The following is a 19784-nucleotide window of genomic DNA, read 5'->3' on the forward strand; positions in this document are numbered from 1 at the left end:
ACTATAAATTTTAACAGATGCTGTAGTTCGCTTCAATATTTTGTAGTCACGACTCAGCAGTGGCAGTCACTGGAACTTTCTAGAAACTATACCCTCTTCATACCCTAAAAATGTGAACTCGGTGATCAAATTTTTCTATTCAGACTTTCCACCTACTGTTTTAAAACAAAGAACTGCCAGACCACACATACAGTGCATACACCAGTAAAGATTGTCTTTCTTGTTGGAAAACATTTGTAAAATTTTATTTCCACCCAACTTATTTTGTTAGCTCTTTTATTCGATAACCACTCCCGTTCTGTAGACGGGGAGGCGCACACCGTTTTTGTTTTGTTTTGTTTTGTTTTTTTACACAGTACAGAGAGGAAAAAAAAAGCAACTCTCAACTTTGCAGTTCCATTTTGAGAAATGATCACATCGAACTCCTGAGAAACGACAGCCCAGAGAGAGCAGAAGCATTTCTCCCCAGGCTGGGTGTGGGTCGGGAGGCAGGCGCGCTTCCGCGGGAGAAAGGGGGAGTCAGGTGGCAGCGGAGCGGGCGCGGGAGCCGGTGCAGCGCAGCGGGGGCGCGTGCGGGGCGCGCCTCCCTCCGGCCGGCTCCGGGAGGCCGCCCCCGGCGCACGCCAGTCCGCCGGCCCCGGGCTCCCGCGCCGAGCAGCGATCCGCGGGTGCGCCCGGAGCGCCCAGCGCCCGCGTCTCCTCCCTCGCGCGCTCGTTCCCTCCCCAGTCCCCCCCGCCCCCAATCCCTGGCAGGTCCCTCCCCCAAGCCTGGTCCCGCGGCCGCCGCCGCCGCCGCCGCCGCTACCGGAGGCGCAGGAGCCTCGCGATAGTGTTTGCACAGGCGGCGCGTGACGCCGCCGCCGCCCGTAACTGATGCAGAGGTTACCCCGCCGCCTCAGCCGCCACCCACCGCCCGCCGCCGCCGCCACCGCCACTCGGGCGACGCCGGGGGCCGACGCACTGCAGAGGTGCCGGCAGGTTCCGCCCGCGGAAGTCTTTTCGGCTGGCGCAGCCCGCGCTCCGCCCGCGCTCCGACCCCGGCCCCAGCGGGCGCCCCCTCGACGCCTCCGCCGCGGCGCTCCTTCCCTCCGCCTCTTCCCCGGCGCGCCCGCCGGCTCCCTTACTTCTCCCGCTTTTCCTCCTCCCCGTCCCCTCTCCTCCCCTCACCTCTACCCTCCCCACCTCCCCCCTTCTTGGTTTCCTCCCCCATCCCCTTGACTCTCCCCTCCCTGCCCTCGCTCTCCTGCTCGCCCTCAGCGCGGCCCCCGCCATGACGGAGGCGGGTGCCGGTGCTGTTGCCGCCGCTGCCGTCGCAGGGGGGGAGTCGGGTTCCCAGAAAGTAGCTTGATGAGTGTCCAAAGTAGCAGTGGAAGTTTGGAGGGGCCGCCATCTTGGTCCCAGCTCTCCACGTCTCCAACCCCGGGCTCGGCGGCGGCGGCCAGGTCCCTGCTGAATCACACGCCGCCATCCGGGAGGCCCAGGGAAGGTAAGTGCCGTCGCGCCCGCGCCCGCTCGCGGGCCTCCCTTCCCCGCGCCGCGGCCCGCGCGCCCCCGGGTCTCCTTCCCGCGACCCCGGGGTGGGGGAGGGGGACGAGGTGGACGCGAGGCCGCCCGGCCCGGGGGAGGTAGTGCTCCGGTTGTGGGTGGTGGTTCGCGGGTGGCGAAGACGGACGAAGGGGTGCGCGCTGGAGGGGACGGGGCGAGGCGCGGCGCACAGACTCGCTTGGGGTTCCTAAGAGGCAGTCCTGCTAGGGTGGGAAGCCTGACCCCGGACGCGAGCCCCCTTTCTGCTCCATTTGCTAGTACTCTCAGTACTCTTAACCTCCCGGCCTCCGGTCTCTGGTGGGTTTTCCCTCTCGGTGAAGCATTCATCCTCGAGCCCCCTCCCCTTCCCTCGCGCACTCCTCCCCTAGAGGCGGTCCCCGCTCTGCGAGCTTTGCTGCCCGGGACCTGGAGGATGCCCCTCACTGGCAAGATCTCTGCCTTTTGGGGAGAGCCGCTGAAATTATCAAAGCCGACTTTGATCCCTGGCCTGCCCCGCCACCCCCACCCCGAGCAGTTTAAACTAGAGACCGATTCGTGGGCAGGCTTTTAAAACCACCCAGATGGTTGCAACTTTGCTTCGCCATCACCTCCTGCATATTTGTGTGTTACCTCTCTGTTGCAAGTAGGCTACTGTTCTTCTCCGACAGGGTCGTGGGTTTTGTGGGAAATCGCTGCATAAAGGTTACTGCAAACATTCACCAGATCGGTTACAATTGTTTTCTAAGTTTTCTGGCTTCCTGCATGCAAGTGTGCTGCCACCAGATGTAGCAGTTACACAGCTAGTAAGACACCGGAGTGCTTTTGACTAAAATTTTAACTTGTTGTATTTAACTTTAAGTATACGACGTAAAATTAAATTTAGGAGAACACATATTTATGAGGGAAGAATAAATGTGTGTAGAATCGCGTTTAGCGTCCTTTTGTCTGGAAAACGTTCAGCGGTATTCATGAGCAATTGGTAAATGGGTTGTTCACGGCCAGTTGTGTCACACAGGAAGATTGTAGTCACATTTTCGAAAAAACGTCGGGAAGTCCAGTAGTCTAGTGAATCCTTTAAAGATACAAAGAGCTTTGATTTATGTAGGAGTCGGTGGGATTAATTTATTTTGAAAATATCTATCAGTATTTATGACTCAGAGTCTTGACATTTGTTAGTCAAGTGGTTTGTGCCCTGAATCCAGTGGTTCAGGCATAGCGTTCTTTGTCATTTTGTTCCTGTGAGCATGTGTGAAAGTGACAATAGGCTCAAAGATTGGCATGAATTTGCTCTGGAAAATTCATGGGAAGATTTGATTTATGGCATCCATTAAGCGTTCTGAATACTTTGACAGACATTTCCTCTTTCCATCTCACCCCCAACCCTGAGTTCTGATTATTAGAAGATAAAAGTTCATTTATTGACTAACTCGAATTTAGTACACCTGGTGATTTTTCTTTCTTCACTTGAAAATGTGTAAATGAATGTCTTAAAATCTATTTTGTGAACGGCAGTTGGTGCTTTTCGCATGCTTTTACTTTTGTCTATACTTTCATTAAGATGCTAAATTGCAGTGTTAGGAATGATAGTATAATGAGTGATAGTATAATGAGTGATATTCAGTGATGTCTTGGGAAAGACTTTTTAAGGCTATACCTTTTTTTAAATTATTCATTTCTTAAGTATTTATTCAGACATTTTGTGTGAGCCAAGCACTGTACTTGTTAATGAGGACGTAGTGTTGAATTGTTCATCTGTTAACATCTGTAATCAATGTTAGTAATTTTGGGTCTGTAGAATCTAGATTTTGTCAACTTCAGAGGTTACTTCAACTCATTAAAAAACTTGTGTACTATTCTGCACTTTTCCTGATGTTTTAAAATTTTGAAAGATTGGAATAATTTAGCTTGAACTTCCAAATAAGGTGAATTTTTTCCAGCAGTTTGGATTTTTATGTAACCTAAATAGTCTCAATTTATGAAATAACAAGACATGCTGTTGTGTAAGTTATACTTCACACCCAAATACCTGTATGGTGACAGTGGTATATTGCTTTTTTTTGACCAACCAGGAAATAAGTTAAAACTTTTAATGCTCTGTAGGGTTATGTATTCATCTTGAAGCTATTGTTTCAGATTTCACTAATGTGAACACTAATTGCATATATGAAACCCTAGGAATCAAGGTGTTACCATTGTCTATTGAGTGGGATCCCAGTTTTTATTTTAACAAGTGCTTGGCATCTTTTCCAGGTAACATATTAGTCTGTTGTATAAATTGATGTAAATTAAGAGCTTTTTTAAAAAAAATTATTTTTGGCTATGTGGGGTCTTTGTTGCTGTGCAGGCTTTTTTCTGGTTTCCATGAGCTGGTGCTACTCTTGGTTGGGGTACACAGGCTTCTCATTGCTGTGGCTTCTCTTGTTACAGAGCATGGGGTCAGTGCTTGGGTTTAGCTGCTTTGCAGGATGTGGGATCTTCCTGGACCAGGGATTGAACCATGTCCCCTGCATTGGCAGGAGGATACTGAGCCACCAGGGAAATCCAAATTTGATAGCTTTAATTGCTGGTGACTGATAGCTAGTGAAAAGCATTACTATTAATGGAACTTGAGTCTATGTATCAAGGAGAGAACAAACTTTGTTTCTTGAAAAATTGAGCCAACTTAATGTAATAGAGAATATAAAATTTTAAACTTAAAAGAGATACACATGTATATGTACATATATAAAGTTATATATGTGATGAACTCCTTTTAAGCAAACTTAACTTTGAAAATGGGCTATTTTTAAAGATAAACCATAAGTATCTTATCCATAAGCCTAAATCATAAGATTTAGGAATTTATTGGAATTCAGGAATTTGTATGGTAGAGTGTAGACTATTAATTGGAGAAGGAAATGGCAAGCCACTCCAGTATTCTTGCCTGGAGAATTCTATGGACCAAAGAGCCTGGTGGGCCACAGTCCATGGGGTCGTGAAGAGTCGGACATGACTGAGTGACTAACACACACAGACTATTAATAATTTCTTTCCTTGGAGTTCCAAAGCTTTTCCTTTATCAGTCTTAAAATTCTCTGAGAGGTGCTCAGCAGTGTAGCTCTAGGTTTCACAGTAGATCTTTTAAACCTGTGGCTAAATTCTCTATCCCAGTTTATCTTCTAATAATTCTGTGAATAAGGATGTGAGAAGTTAAGAAATTTTCAGATAAGGTCAGTTTTGTTTGCTGAGGCCTAGGAATGTGTTGGCTAGATGAATAGATTTTTTTTTTTTTTTTTTCATATCAGTACATAAGTACTTTTGAATGGGTTACTGCTGTGAGTCAAATAAATGGTTATACAAAAGACTTGTCTTTTTTATTCCATTTTTCCAGATATAAATAATTTGCTTTTTACTTTTATATAAATAGCAAAAATAGTTTGGCCAAAAAGATAATATCATAGTCATAAACTTGCTCTCTCTTTCTGTATTTACAGACTGCATCTTTAGACGGAAGAGTTAAAAGTATTTGATTCCAGATGATTGCATAATACCTGTAGGAAGATGTTAAAAGTTATGTGTCAGATGGCACTTTAATTTTTTAAAGTCACCTGCTGCAGCAAGACCGAGTTGTATGTTTAAGGATTCTAGCTCGTGAATGCATAGATATGTGGTAGGCGCCTCCCTTACAGAGGCATTTTTATGTATTAGAGGAGAAAGGGAAATTCAAGATAGAAGCCCGGGAATCGGCCCCTGAGAAATAGGTTATGTTTTAGCCTTTTTGGTCTCAGGACCCCCTTTACTCCTTAATTATTCAGGTCTCTAAAGAGATTTTGTTTATGTGGGTTATGTCTTGGTATTTACTATATTTGTAATGAAATAACTTCAGAAACATTTATTTATCTAAAAACAACAATTTGATTACATGTTAACGAATTTTAAAATGATGAATAAATATTCTAAAACAAAAACTTCAGTGAGACTAGTGGAATTGTTTTATATTTTTACAAACCACTTTAATTTCTGGCATACTAGAAGGTAGCTGGATTTTCTTCTTTCCGTCTGTTGAGATATATTTTGAGGCATGTGTTGAGAACCCAATTTCACATAGATAGGTACTTAGAACTATTTTACTAGCCTTTTGGGAAGTTATTCTTTGATATTACACCAAAATTCAACAGTTGGCTGTTGTTTTTAAAGGTTACTTGCAATGTGGAAGTACATTTTATCCCAGAAGTGTCTTCAGGACACACAAGAAATCTGTGGACCATACATTTAGATTGAGCGAGAGACTAGTCTTGAAGGGTGGGGAAGAGTATAGCTGTTTTCAGATATTTCAAAAACAAATAGAAGAGAATGTATTTATTATGCTGTTACAGAAGATAAACTAACAGATGAAAGTTGCGAAGGCATAGAATGAATTCTGTATTTTTTTTTTTTTGACAAGAATGTAAGAACCGTGTAACAACTAGACTTGACCAGCAATGGAAAGACCTGTCTCTTGAAATATTTAACTATGAGAATTTAAAGTAAACTACACTGCTGGTGCAGAAGACATAAGAGACATGGGTTCGATCCCTGACGATCCCCTGGAGAAGGAAATGGCAACCTACTCCAGTATTCTTGCCTGGAGAATCCCATGGACGGAGGAGCCTGGCGGGCTACATACAGTGTATAGGGTTACAAAGAGCCGGGCATGACTGAACATGTGCATGTACATGGACTTTTGGGGTGGGGTGGAGATAAATTCAATAAATTCTTATTTGTGTGGTATTGGATTAAGTGACTTAAGGTCCCATCCAATTAAAAAATGCAAACATTCTGTGATTCTTTGAAAATTAGTAAATGTAGTTAAACTACTTATATATCCATGAATGTTTTTGAAAATCCTCAAATTTCAGTAGTATGAAACTACTGTTGACTTTATTGCTGTTTAGCATTTTTATTGTGCTTTTCTTCTGCAGATATTCCTGTATTTTCTGGAATCAACACTGTCAGTCTTCCTGAAATCTTGATAAATTCCCTGCAAAATATAATAAGCTTTGAAGACATTTTAGGGAATCAGATGCTGCTTATGATATAGTTTAGTAGAGTTGCACTTCTGGGGGCTGATTTTCAGTTTTAAAAGAGAAACTATCAGCATTCTGTATAGTCTTTTATTTTTAATTGTTTATGTGATTTCAGAGGTAATGTGCTTAATCTAATGGTTTAAAAGCTAGAGAGTCTGAAAAAAGGATAGCTAAAGGAAAAGTAAGTGTTTAAATTGATCTGTCTTGAATAAAAAAGTGCATATTATGACCAGAACATAAAAAGAATTTTAATTCTCATCTTATTCAGAGAAGTATGCATGTAATAGTTATGATTATCCATAACAATTCATATTTTAATTTAGTATGGAACATAGTCTCTTCTGTGAAATGTATTGAAAGGTTAGATTTTAGGTACTTGGAAGTTTAAGGATAAACTCCTTTAACTTTCCTGAGGTCAGTTTTAGTGAAGTAAGTGACACAGAGCTTGAGAGTTCATGTATTTGTTTCATTTAGATTTAAAGCTCATTTTCTATAGAAGAACTATAGGAATAAGTCATTTAGTTTTGTAAACTCCTTCGTTTTCTTTAATAATTTCCACATATCTTAGAATAATTTAGAGGAACGGTGTTATGAAGTGGGAGAAGCAGTATGCTGCAAAAGAGAAAGTGCATTGATAATTGGAAAACAAGTGTCCCTACTTTGCCCTTAACTAGATGGGTGATGTTTGGGCAAGTTGCTTATCTGCTTCGGTTTCATAACATGAGAATTACAGAGCTGAAAAGGACCCTGGAAGCAATTGAATTCAAATTTTTTAGTTTACCGATGAGGAAACTTTGCCCAGACTTTCACTCTAGGAGAGTTGGGACCAAGATGCGGTTTTCTGATTTTCAACTTACTGCTTTCCCATTATACTTTGTGGCTCCTCTAAATCTGTAAAATGGGGGGGGTTGAATTCAAATCCTTCAGAGGTCTTTAACAGCTGAAAAATATTCTTTGACATCAGTTTCATTATAATTTACTGGAGGAAAGTTTGTAGCTTTTATTTATTTGTAAAATAAATGTTTTTTTGAGGAAGCAGTCAAGGTTATGTTAAGATAGTCATCTTCATTATTAACAAAAGATTTTTAAGTTTGTTTGTGAGCATAGTTAAGTAGTAGTGTACTAGGTGATCTTGTCTTTTTATTGATCTGCATTCTAAAATGCTATTACGAATATGTTAAAAGCTGTGTAAATTATGTAAATAGCAATGTGGTGTCCTGAAGTGGAGGAAACTAGGTGATTGTTTCTCAGAAATTCTTTCTAGGGTGTCTCCCCTGCTCCCCCTGGTTAGATGCCTCTGTTCCTTAGTGTTCTATTTGTGCATGTGTGCTAAGTCGCTTCAGTCTTGTATGACTCTTTGCAAGCCTGTGGACCCTAGCCGACAAGACTTCTCTGTCCATGGGATTCTCCAGGCAAGAATATTGGAGTGGGTTACTGTTCCCGCCAAGGGATCTTGCCCACCTAGGGATCGAACCTGCGTCTCTCATGTCTCCTGTGTTGGCATGAGGGTTCTTTACCACTAGCGCCACCTGGGAAGCCATAGTGTTCTGTAGTGTCCTGCAGACAATTCTTGTCTGTTTCATAGCACCTGTGTCATCATACCTTTTTTTATAGACTTTTTTTTTTCCCCTACTCTACAGAAAGGTCTTGAATTCAGAGACTTTCTTTTGTTCATTTCCATATTCTCATTGCATAGTAGGATGTCCTCTATAGAGTTGGCACCTAACAGAAAGTTTTGTCAAAGGACTGTTAAAGTTTTTTTTTTTTTTAAACTGAATGATTTTATACTTAATATATACATATTTCAGACCCAGGAAGACACTCATTTTAGTATTTTATAGGCAAGTTATATTTTCAGTTCAGTTCAGTCACTCAGTCGTGTCCGACTCTTTGCGACCCCATGAATTGCAGCACACCAGGCCTCCCTGTCCATCACCAACTCCCGGAGTTCACTCAGACTCAACGTCCATCTAGTCAGTGATGCCATCCAGCCATCTCATCCTCTGTCGTCCCCTTCTCCTCTTGCCCCCAATCCCTCCCAGCATCAGAGTCTTTTCCAGTGAGTCAACTCTTTGCATGAGGTGGCCAAAGTTATATTTTAGAGAGTCATAATGGTAACAGTAATAGCTGAAGTTTAGTGTTTGTACATGTTAATTCATTTAATTCTTATTAACTCTTTGAGGTATATACAGTTATTCTCATTTTGCCTATGAGGAGCCAAAGCCCAGAGAAGTAAAGAAACTTGCCCAGTATGACACACAGTAGTAAATGTTAGAGCTGAGATTTTAATCATCTGCATTTTAACCACTCGGATATATTGCCCAAGATAAAGAAATTTCATTTTGAGTAATTTCTTAGTTTTTCCTAAACAAAATTTAATTTAATAATCAGTCATTTTGGCTCATTCAGTTTACTGATAAACTTTTTTTTCTTGGGCATGAATTTTGTATGTGTATGGAGATAGGATTAAAAAAACGAAAAATTCAAAATCAGTTTGTGCAAATCTTAAATTTTATGAAAAATGTTAGAAGTATACTAATGAAAAATCTTATTTTCATGTTTAATAATTAATTAGAATGCTATTTATCTTAATATTTTGGCCTCATAAGCTCACTACAGTTGTAACAAATAAACATTAGAATTTGAAACGAGAATTTTCGAAGTCCACTTATTGTGAAGGATTTTAACCTGGTGCATGAGGTGCTCAACAAAATTGAGATGCTTTAGTGGCAGATGATTTAGTGTTCATTATGGAAGGGAAAGGAGGCTTGACTCTCAACCTGGTTCATCTTACAAGAAGTGTTTTTTTAAAACACTTAAAGCTTTAATTACTTTATTTCATACAAAACAGATCTCTTGATAACATGTATTACTTAGTGTATCTAACGAGCGACAGAATTTGAATGGTTTGATAGGAATTTAAAGCATAATGTAGAAAGATGCAGAGCTGAAACAAGTGTGTGTTGTGAAACAAATCTTCTCAATGTGGCTTCATTATTAGATTTGAAATTTGTGAATTTCAAGATGACAGGTTATATACCTCTATTTAAGTTAAAAGGCTTGTATTCTACAAGATGCAGTATAAACTCAAATATGAGCAGTTTTAGGGGATGACATGGGGCTTCCCAGATGGCTCAGACAGTAAAGAGTCTGCCTGCAGTGTAGGAGACTTGGGTTCGATCCCTAGGTTAGGAAGATCCCCTCGAGGAGGGCACAGCAACTCATCTCAGTATTCTTGCCTGGAGAATCCCATGGACAGAGGAGCCCAGTGGGCTACAGTCCATTGGGTCCCAAAGGATTGGACACAGCTGAGCACGGGTGCACACACACGCGTTAAGTGTTCGTTGTGCTCGTAAGTTTGTATCTTTCCTGGGAAACTAGTTTAGTTGGTGAAATGACATTCTTCTAGGTTTAAATTAAGCTTTAACCTGGTACTTGCTGTTATTTTTAAATGGCATACATTGTGTTAACTCGGCCCTTGCCACTGTGTATGTGCTTCCTGTCTGATGGTAAATACAGCTATGGTGCCTCTGGAGAATGTCAGGGGATTTGTATGAAGCCAGTCAGAGTCATCCTGTCTTTCATAAGACCTGAGGCATGTTCCTTGTTTTTTTTTCTTCTTTTTTGACAAATAGGGTATTTTTGCTTTTTTTTAAAAAAACAGTTTTTCCTATTTCTGTGCACAAATTTTAAAAAAAATCAGTGAAATTACTTTGTATATATATTATTTTATATCATATATATATATGAAAGTGAAAGTGTTACTCAGTTGTGTCTCTTTATGATCACATGGCTCCTCTTGTCTGTGGAATTCTCCAGGCAAGAATACTGGACTGTGTAGCCATTCCCTTCTCCGGGGTATCTTCCCGATCTAGGGACCAAACCCAGGTCTCCTGCATTGCATACAGATTCTTTACCATCTGAGCCACCAGGGAAGCCCATGTATATGTATGTATGTATATAAACTCATTTATTTAAAAGATATATATACTTAATGGTAGGACTTGTTTTAGGAACTTTGTAAATTGTAACTCATTTACTTCTAATGATCATGCAGTAGGTATTATTGAGTCCCTGTTTTACAGATGAGGAAATGGAAGCACAGAGGTTAACTAGTTTAACCAGGGACACATGAGAATCTGTAGTAGAGTCAAGATTCAGACTAGGCTCCTGAGTGCATCTCTTTAACAGTTTATGCTATTCTGTCAGCATTATTCCATTGAATTTTATCCACAAAGATACAGAATAGGTGTACTCAGTGTATTTTATTTAACCATTCTTCTTTTGGTAGTGTGTTAATCATGATTCTTTTGCTTACTGTGATAAAAACTTATCACAAGCTTTGGTAAGGTAAATAATTTACTGGTTCACATAATTGAGAATAGTAAATATGGAGAAGGATGGAATAGCTTTGGAAGCAGCTTAGATCCAAAGTCTCAAATGATGTCACTGAGCCTTTTTGACTCCATATCTGGGTTTTTCTAGCCTCTTGCTTCTGGAGCCTCAGTCACATACTTTTTGGCTTAGCAACTACACTTGAAAGACTAACTTTTTCCTGATGTCCACATGCCATCTGGGTTGATGCCGATGTATTGTGATCGTCAATTCCTTAACCAGTCATTGGTAGCTGGGAGATGAAGTACAGCAAAGTGGCCACCACGGCTGTAGATAGGATGAGTTGGGGAATCCACAGAAAGCCATGATTAACAGATCCCTGAAGATCACAGATTAGGTTGAGTGATAGTTTTCCTGAATAGTGGATCATGGTGAACAAAAACATCTTAACTACTGTATTTAGTTGTTTAGGTTATTTCTTTTCTTTTTCTTTAACTTTTCTTTTTGGCTATGCTGCTACTGCTAAGTCTCTTCAGTCGTGTCTGACTCTGTGCGACCCCATAGACGGCAGCCCACCAGGCCCCGCCGTCCCTGGGATTCTCCAGGCAAGAACACTGGAGTGGGTTGCCATTTCTTCCTCCAATGCATGAAAGTGAAAAGTGAAAGTGAAGTCGCTCAGTCATGTCCGACTCTTAGCGACCCCATGGACTGCAGCCCACCAGGCTTCTCCATCCATAGGATTTTCCAGGCAAGAGTACTGGAGTGGGGTGCCATTGCCTTCTCCCTTTTGGCTATAATAGATATTAATATAGTGAATATCTCTGAGTAAAAGTTTCCCCCAACCCCTAACATGATTCTCAGTCATGGAATATCAGGGCAAAAAGTGTAAAACAGTTAAGGGCTTTTGATAACTATTACCAAATTATTATTTAAAGAATTGTATTCAGCTCGTATAATAGTGACGTATGAGTTAGGCATGTCTTTTTGAACCAGGGAAGGTTCAGCTCATCCTGGGGATTGCTAGGCTTAAATATTGTTAACACAATGCCTTTCAGTTAACAAAAGTTTCCCTGATGGCTCAGAGAGTAAAGAGTCTGCCTCCAATACAGGAGACCCAGGTTTGATCGCTGGGTCAGGAAGATCCCCTGGAGAAGGAAATGGCAACCCACTCCAGTATTCTTGCCTGGAGAATCCCATGGACAGAGGAGCCTGGTGAGCCACAGTCCATAGGGTCACAAAGAGTCAGACACGACTGAGTGACTGACTAACGCACACTTTTTAGTTAACAAAAGGATTGAGATCCTCACACTGAACGTATGTCTAATCCAATTTATCAAATGCTTTATTATTTTTCATTCTCACTATTTAAAAATCTTTAAAATTGAAAGATGGTTGCTCCTTGAAAGGAAAGCTATGACCAACCTAGACAGCATATTAAAGAGCAGAGACATCACTTTGCCAGTAAAGGTCCATATAGTCAAGGCTATGGTTTTTCCAGTAGTCATGTCCAGATGTGAGAATTGGACCATAAAGAAGGCTGAGCGCTGAAGAACTGATGCTTTAGAATTGTGGTGTTGGAGAAAACTCGCGAGAGTCCCTTGGACTGCAAGGAGATCAAACCAGTCAATCCTAAAGGAAATCAACCCTGAATATTCATTGGAAGGACTGATGGTGAATCTCCAATACTTTGGCCACCTGATATGAAGAGCTGATTCATTGGAAAAGACCCTGATGCTGGGAAAGATTGAAGGCAGAAGGAGAAGGAGATGGTAGAGGATGAGATGGTAAAATAGCATCACTGACTCAATGGACATGAATTTGAACAAGGTCCAGGAGATAGTGAAGGACAGGGGAGCCTGGCATGCTGCAGTTCATGAGGTTGCTGAGGCTTTCAGGATCCTGGTTCCTTCAGCCAGGATCCACGCCATGCCCCGTGCATGGAAGTGAGTCCTAAACACTGGACTGCCAGGGAATTCCTAGATTTTCTTGATTGTAGGATGGAATAAGAAATAGTAACTGTTTCATAAGGTTGTGAGAATTAAATGTGAAATTTGTGGCATGGAAGGAAAGTTATGACCAACCTAGATAGCATATTCAAAAGCAGAGACGTTACTTTGCCAACAAAGGTCCGTCTAGTCAAGGCTATGGTTTTTCCAGTGGTCATGTATGGATGTGAAAGTTGGACTGTGAAGAAAGCTGAGCGCCAAAGAATTGATGCTTTTGAACTGTGGTGTTGGAGAAGACTTGAGAGTCCCTTGGACTGCAAGGAGATCCAACCAGTCCATTCTAAGGGAGATCAGTCCTGGGTGTTCTTTGGAAGGACTGATGCTAAAGCTGAAACTCCAATACTTTGGCCACCTCATGTGAAGAGTTGACTCATTGGAAAAGACTCTGATGCTGGGAGGGATTGGGGGGAGGAGGAGAAGGGGACAACAGAGGATGAGATGGCTGGATGGCATCACCAACTTGATGGACGTGAGTCTGAGTGAACTCCAGGAGTTGGTGATGGACAGGGAGGCCTGGTGTGCTGCGATTCATGGGGTCGCAAAGAGTCGGACATGACTGACCGACTGAACTGAACAAGTCAGTATATGTTAACTGCTGCTGCTGCTAAGTTGCTTCAGTCGTGTCCGACTCTGTGCGATCCCATAGATGGCAGCCCACCAGGCTCCTCCATCCCTGGGACTCTCCAGGCAAGAACATTGGAGTGGGTTGCCATTTCCTTCTCCAATGCATGAAAGTGAAAAGTGAAAGTGAAGTCGCTCAGTTGTGTCTGACTCTTCGTGACCCCATGGACTGTAGCCCACCAGGCTCCTCCGTCCTTGGGATTTTCCAGGCAAGAGTACTGGAGTGGGGTGCCATTGCCTTCTCCAATATGTTAACTATTACTATTATATTTAGATACAAGGATACTTTAGAATTAAAAATTTTTCTCCGTTTTAAAATGTCAAGAATAGGGAACAGGAGCTGTCTGCTTTGAGATCTTTTGGCCAGAGCACACTTGACATAGATTGTCTCCATGGCTTGTTGAAGAATTTTAGCAGGGTTGTGTATGACAGAGGCAGATTTTAAGTGATAATTATAATTGTTAATCTCATTTTTTTTCACTATATAATATTATGGCATTTATTTTACATAAAATTTTTCTTCCTTTGATTTCTTTATTTTACATTTTAAAGATTTGTTTTACTGGACAAAAGCACATGATTTTTTAAAATATCATTTAATGTGTATTGTCATTATTGTTTTCCCTATTGAATAACTAGGATTTTAAAGTTTGTTATTTAGTTCCTCAGAAATTAATCAGTTGTCAGAGTTCTAGAATTTTATAGAAACCTATTGGCATTGTTTGTTTAATCATTCTGCATGTATTTTTGGACCTAGAGCCTAGCACTGGGAAAAACAAAGATATGTGAGATAATAGTCCTTGCCTCCTAGGAGCGTGGCCAAAGTCTAGTGAGGAAGACTATAATTCATAACATGTAATTTATACTTAAAACAAAAACCACTTTGTGGGTCAGATGAAACAGTTCATGAGTTGCCAATTTTTAACTTCTGATATAAGCAGAACTCTTGTATGATGGGGCTTCCCTGGTAGCTCAGATGGTTAAGAATCTGCCTGCAATGTGGGAGACCCAGGTTCGATCCCTGGGTCGGGAAGATCTTCTGGAGAAGGGAATGGCAACCCAGTACTTGCCTCCTAGAAGTTTGGCCAAAGTCTAGTGAGGAAGACTGTAATTCATAACATATAATTTATACTTAAAAAAAAATGTGGATCAGATAAAACAGTCTGTAAGTTGCCAATTTTCAACTTCTGATGTAAATAGAACTATTATATAACATGGTTGGAACATATCCTATATCACGGTGTTATATCCATTGGTCATTTGGTTTCTAGGAACAAACTTTAGCAATACAGATTTATTATTAGAAGGATATAGGGCTGAGTATCTCTTAGAACCTAGTTAGACTTCAGGGGACTGAACTGGAAATTCAGGAACCATGGTCGCACTGTTCTCCTGTGGATCGTAGAGCAACCCTTTCTAGGACTGTAAAGGAAGGTTTTTTAAAAAGGAAAAGTGAGAAGGAAGGTAATTGTATTTCTATCAGTAGGTGTGAACAGAGTATTCTCTAGAGAAGGGAATTAGCTAGGTTTCCTCCACTTTAACTATTTTCAAATGGTATCATCTTGTTTCAGTTGATAAGTCTTGATTGCTTGTGAGATTGAACTTAATATTTATATCAAAAGCTCAGTCTTCAAAAAATTATTACCAGCACTCTAATTTTACTATGATTCAATTGATTTTATTTTTTAATGTTATGTGGTGCTTTAGTTTTCATTATTGAAGAATAATATTAATACAGAAAACACACAGACAAATTGATGCTCAGCGAGCTACTGTAAACCATGGTGTGTGTAACTACCACTCACTCAGTCAAGAAGAAGAACACTAGCAGCATTTGAGAGCTCTCTTGTGCTCTCATCAGTCCTTTACTACCTTCTCCCTCCCTCCAGAGCTGTCGCTGCGCCGTGCTGTGCTTAGTCATTTAGTCGTGTCTGACTCTTTGCAACCCCATGGGCTGTAGCCCACCAAGCACTATTCTGACTTAATATGCTTGTTTTTGAACTTAATGTAAATGGACTCATGCTATATGTATTTTGTTTGTAGCTGCTTTTGCTTCACATGTTTTTGAGTTTTATCCATGTTAATTCCTTAACCGTAGTTCACTTTCATTGCTCTGTAATATTACTTGTATTCATTTACCATGTTTTGTTTATACAATCTGTTGATAGATGTGGATCATTTCTACTTCTTGATTATTACTAATAATGCTGTGTGAACATATTTGTACCTGTGTGTTCATATAGTATTAATTTCTATTGAGTTTAGACCTAATAGCAAATTTGCTGGATTATATGCCTAGTATAGTATTAATAGATACTGCCAGTTTCCCAAAGTGGTTGTAACAATTCACATTCCCATGAACAGTGTATGAGAGTTCCCATTGCTCTGTATCCTCACTGACAATTGGATTGTTATTTATTTTTGGTGTTCTGATGTGAGGTGGTATTTTTGATTTTCATTTTCCTGGTGAGTTAAAAGGTTTACCATTTTTTCATAAGTTTATTGACTTTTGGATATCTCTTGTGAAGTGCTTATTCACATCTTTTGATCAGTTTTCCTTTGTGTTCTCTTCACAAAAACTAAAATTAATTGAAGGAATTCTTTTTGTATTTTGGATAACTACTCTTTTATTACCTCCCCCAGAGGTTTCTTTGGCCTCCTGCCCCCCTTTATTGTATTTAAGAAGTGTCTCAAATTCATACAAAATGTTTCCCTTTCTTATCTTAATATGGACATTTACAAATATAAATTTCCCTGCAAGCACGCAGTTGATTGATCACGTTAAGTTTTGATATGTTGTTTTTGATTTTACTCATACCAAGTGTTTTCTGATTTTCCTTTTGATTTGTTCTTTTGGTCTATTATTGATTTAGGAGTATGTTAATTTCCTATATTTGTGAATTTCCTAAATTTCCTTCTGTAACTGGTTTCTAATTTCGTTTCATTTTGGTTAGAGGACATACATGTGTGCTTTCAGTCCTTTTAAATTTGCTGATGCTTGTTTTGTGGCCTAGCATATGGTCTGTCTTAGAGAGTGTTTCATGTGTACTTTAGAAGAACGTGTATTCTACTGTTGAATGGAATATTCTCTAGATGTCTGTTAGGTATAGTTGGTATATTGTGTTTATGTTTCTTTGTTATGCTTCTGCTTAGTTCTGTTTGTTATTAAAGGTGGAGCGTTGAAATATTCCAACTAGTGTTGAATAGTGTTTTTCTCCCTTTGTTTCTGTCAGTTTTGTTTCATGTATTTTGAAGCCCTGTTATAAGGTACATATGTATGTTTACAATTCTTTTAAAATGTCTGTGGACATGCCATTTATTTATTGATTGATTGATTTTTACAAAAGTCTGTTTATTTGTTTTGGTTGCACTGGGTCTTCGTTGCTGTGCATGGGCTCTCCAGCTGCAGAGACTGGGCCCACTCTGCAGTAGCAGTGTGCGAGCTGCTTCTGCAGTGGCCTCCTGTGTTGCAGAGCACAGGCTCGGGGTGTGTGCCCCTCATTAGTCGTGGCATATCAGCCTCAGTAGTTGTGGTTCTTGGGTTCCTGAGCACAGGCTCAGCGACTGGTGCATGGTCTGGCTTAGCTGCCCTGTAGCATGTGGAATCGTCCTGGACCAGAGGTCGAACCCATGTCCCCTGCATTGCAAGGTGGATTCTTAACCACTGAACCACCAGGGAAACCTCTGTGTCTATAATTTTTTTATCTTACTGATGAACTGACCCTTTTATTGTTATAAGACGTCCCTCTTCATTTCTAAAATCATTTTAGAAGTTGTCTGATATTAGTGTATCTGCTTCAGTTTTTCTGTGGTAGTTCTTTGCACAGTGTCTTTTTCTATCCACTTATTTTTATCCTATTTGTGTTTTTGGATCTCAAGTGTGTCTTCTATGGATGGCATTTAATTTGATCTTGTTCTTTTTTGATTGACTCCTACAGTCCCTGCCTCTTGATTATATTGCTTAATGCATTCACAGTAAATGTTTTTTGGGTATGGTTGGATTTATGTCTGCCATTTTGCATTTTGTTTTCTCTCTGTCTCATGTCTCTGTCCTTCTGTACCTGCATTACTATTTTCTTTCCATTGAGTATTTCCTAGGGTAATATTTTAATTCCTTTCATGATTTTTATTGTCTTTTGTTATTCTCTTAAGGTTTACATGATAGTCTTACCAGAATTGACTTCAGATTTACATTAACTTAATTCCAACATTATATAGAAACTTCGCTTCTATGTAGCTCTACTCCATTCTTCTCTGTTTTGGTTATACATGTTGCTGTGTGCAGTTCAGTTGGGTTGCTTAGTTGTGTCTGAATCTTTGTAACCCCATGGACTGTACCATGTCAGGCCTCCCTGTCCAGCACCAACTCCGGGAGTTTACTCAAACTCATGCCCATTGAGTTGGTGATGCCATCAACCATCTCATCCTCTGTTGTCCCCTTCTCCTGCTGCCTTCAATCATTCCCAGCATCAGGGTCTTTTCCAATGAATCAGCTCTTTGCATCAGGCGACCAAAGTATTGGAGTTTCAGCTTCAGCATCAGTCCTTCCAATGAATATTCAGGACTGATTTCCTTTAGGATGGACTGGTTGGATCTCCTTGCAGTCCAAGGGACTCTCAAGAGTCATCTCCAACACCACAGTTCAAAAGCATTAATTCTTTAGCTCTCAGCTTTCTTTACAGTCCAACTCTCACAGTCATACATAACTACTTGAAAAACCGTAGCCTTGACTAGACAGACCTACCTTTGTTGGCAAAGTAATGTCTCTGGTTTTTATTTTATTTTTATTTATTTTAAAATAAATTTATTTATTTTAATTGGAGGTTAATTACTTTACAATATTGTATTGGTTTTGCCATACATCAACATGAATCCTCCCCGGGTGTACACGTGTTCCCCATCCCGAACCCCCCTCTCTCCCCCCTCCCTGTACCATCCCTCTTGGTCGTCCCAGTGCACCAGCTCCGAGTATCCTGTATCATGCATTGAACCTGGACTGGCGATTCATTTCATATATGATATTATACATATTTCAATGCCATTCTCCCAAATCATCCCACCCTCTCCCTCTCCCACAGAGTCCAAAAGACTGTTCTATACATCTGCATCTCTTTTGCTGTCTCACAGGGTTATTGTTACCATCTTTATAAATTCCATATATATGTGTTAGTATACTGTATTGGTGTTTTTCTTTCTGGCTTACTTCACTCTGTATAATAGGCTCCAGTTTCATCCACCTCATTAGAACTGATTCAAATGCATTCTTTTTAATGGCTGAGTAACACTCCATTGTGTATATGTACCACAGGTTTCTTACCCATTCATCTGCTCATGGACATCTAGGTTGCTTCCATGTCCTGACTGTTATAAACAGTGCTGCAATGAACATTGGGGTACATGTGTCTCTTTCAGTTCTGGTTTCATTGGTGTGTATGCCCAGCAGTGGGATTGCTGGGTCATAAGGCAGTTCTATTTCCAGTTTTTTAAGGAGTCTCCACACTTCTCCATAGTGGCTGTACTAGTTTGCATTCCCACCAACAGTGTAAGAGGCTTCCCTTTTCTCCACACCCTCTCCAGCATTTATTGCTTGTCGACTTTTGGATCGCAGCCATTCTGACTGGCGTGAAATGGTACCTCTCTGATTTTTAATATGCTGTCTAGGTTGGTCTGAACTTCTCTTCCAAGAATCAAGTGTCTTTTAATTTCATGGCTGCAGTCGCCATCTGCAGTGATTTTGGAGCCCCCCAAAATAAAGTCTGCCACTGTTTCCCCATCTATCTGCGATGAAGTGATGGGACCAGATGCCATGATCTTTGTTTTCTGAATGTTGAGTTTTAACCCAGCTTTTTCACTCTCCTCTTTCACTTTCATCAAGAGGCGCTTTATTTCTTCTTCACTTTCTGCCGTAAGGGTGGTGTCATCTGCATATCTGAGGTTATTGATATTTCTCCCGGCAATCTTTGATTTCAGCTTGTGCTTCTTCCAGCCCCGCGTTTCTCATGATGTACTCTGCATATAAGTTAAATAAGCAGAGTGACAATATACAGCCTTGACGTACTCCTTTTCCTATTTGGAACCAGTCTGTTGTTCCATGTCCAGTTCTAACTGTTGCTTCTTAACCTGCATACACATTTCTCAAGAGGCAGGTCAGGTGGTCTGGTATTCCCATCTCTTTCAGAATATTCCACAGTTTATTGTGATCCACATAGTCAAAGGTTTTGGCATAGTCAATAAAGCAGAAATAGATGTTTTT

General features: G+C 40.8%; 1 protein-coding gene across 3 annotated transcripts in view; it reads left to right on the plus strand.

The window, feature by feature from the left end:
• Nucleotides 1-1204: 1204 nt before the first annotated feature.
• The window catches only part of TLK1 (tousled like kinase 1), a 180498-nt gene continuing 161918 nt past the window's right edge, over nucleotides 1205-19784 (plus strand). For 2 of the 3 annotated variants that reach the window (XM_055572258.1, XM_055572262.1), the window contains exon 1: nucleotides 1205-1486. In XM_055572258.1, coding sequence (XP_055428233.1) covers nucleotides 1348-1486 — 139 coding nt within the window. In that variant the 5' untranslated portion in view covers nucleotides 1205-1347. Of the gene's footprint in view, nucleotides 1487-2148; nucleotides 2168-19784 lie in introns of those variants that run through there. The other variant, XM_055572261.1, reaches the window with a different exon arrangement.

The sequence above is a fragment of the Bubalus kerabau genome, chromosome 3 (genome assembly GCF_029407905.1).
Source record: "Bubalus kerabau isolate K-KA32 ecotype Philippines breed swamp buffalo chromosome 3, PCC_UOA_SB_1v2, whole genome shotgun sequence".
Classification (NCBI taxonomy): domain Eukaryota; kingdom Metazoa; phylum Chordata; class Mammalia; order Artiodactyla; family Bovidae; genus Bubalus; species Bubalus kerabau.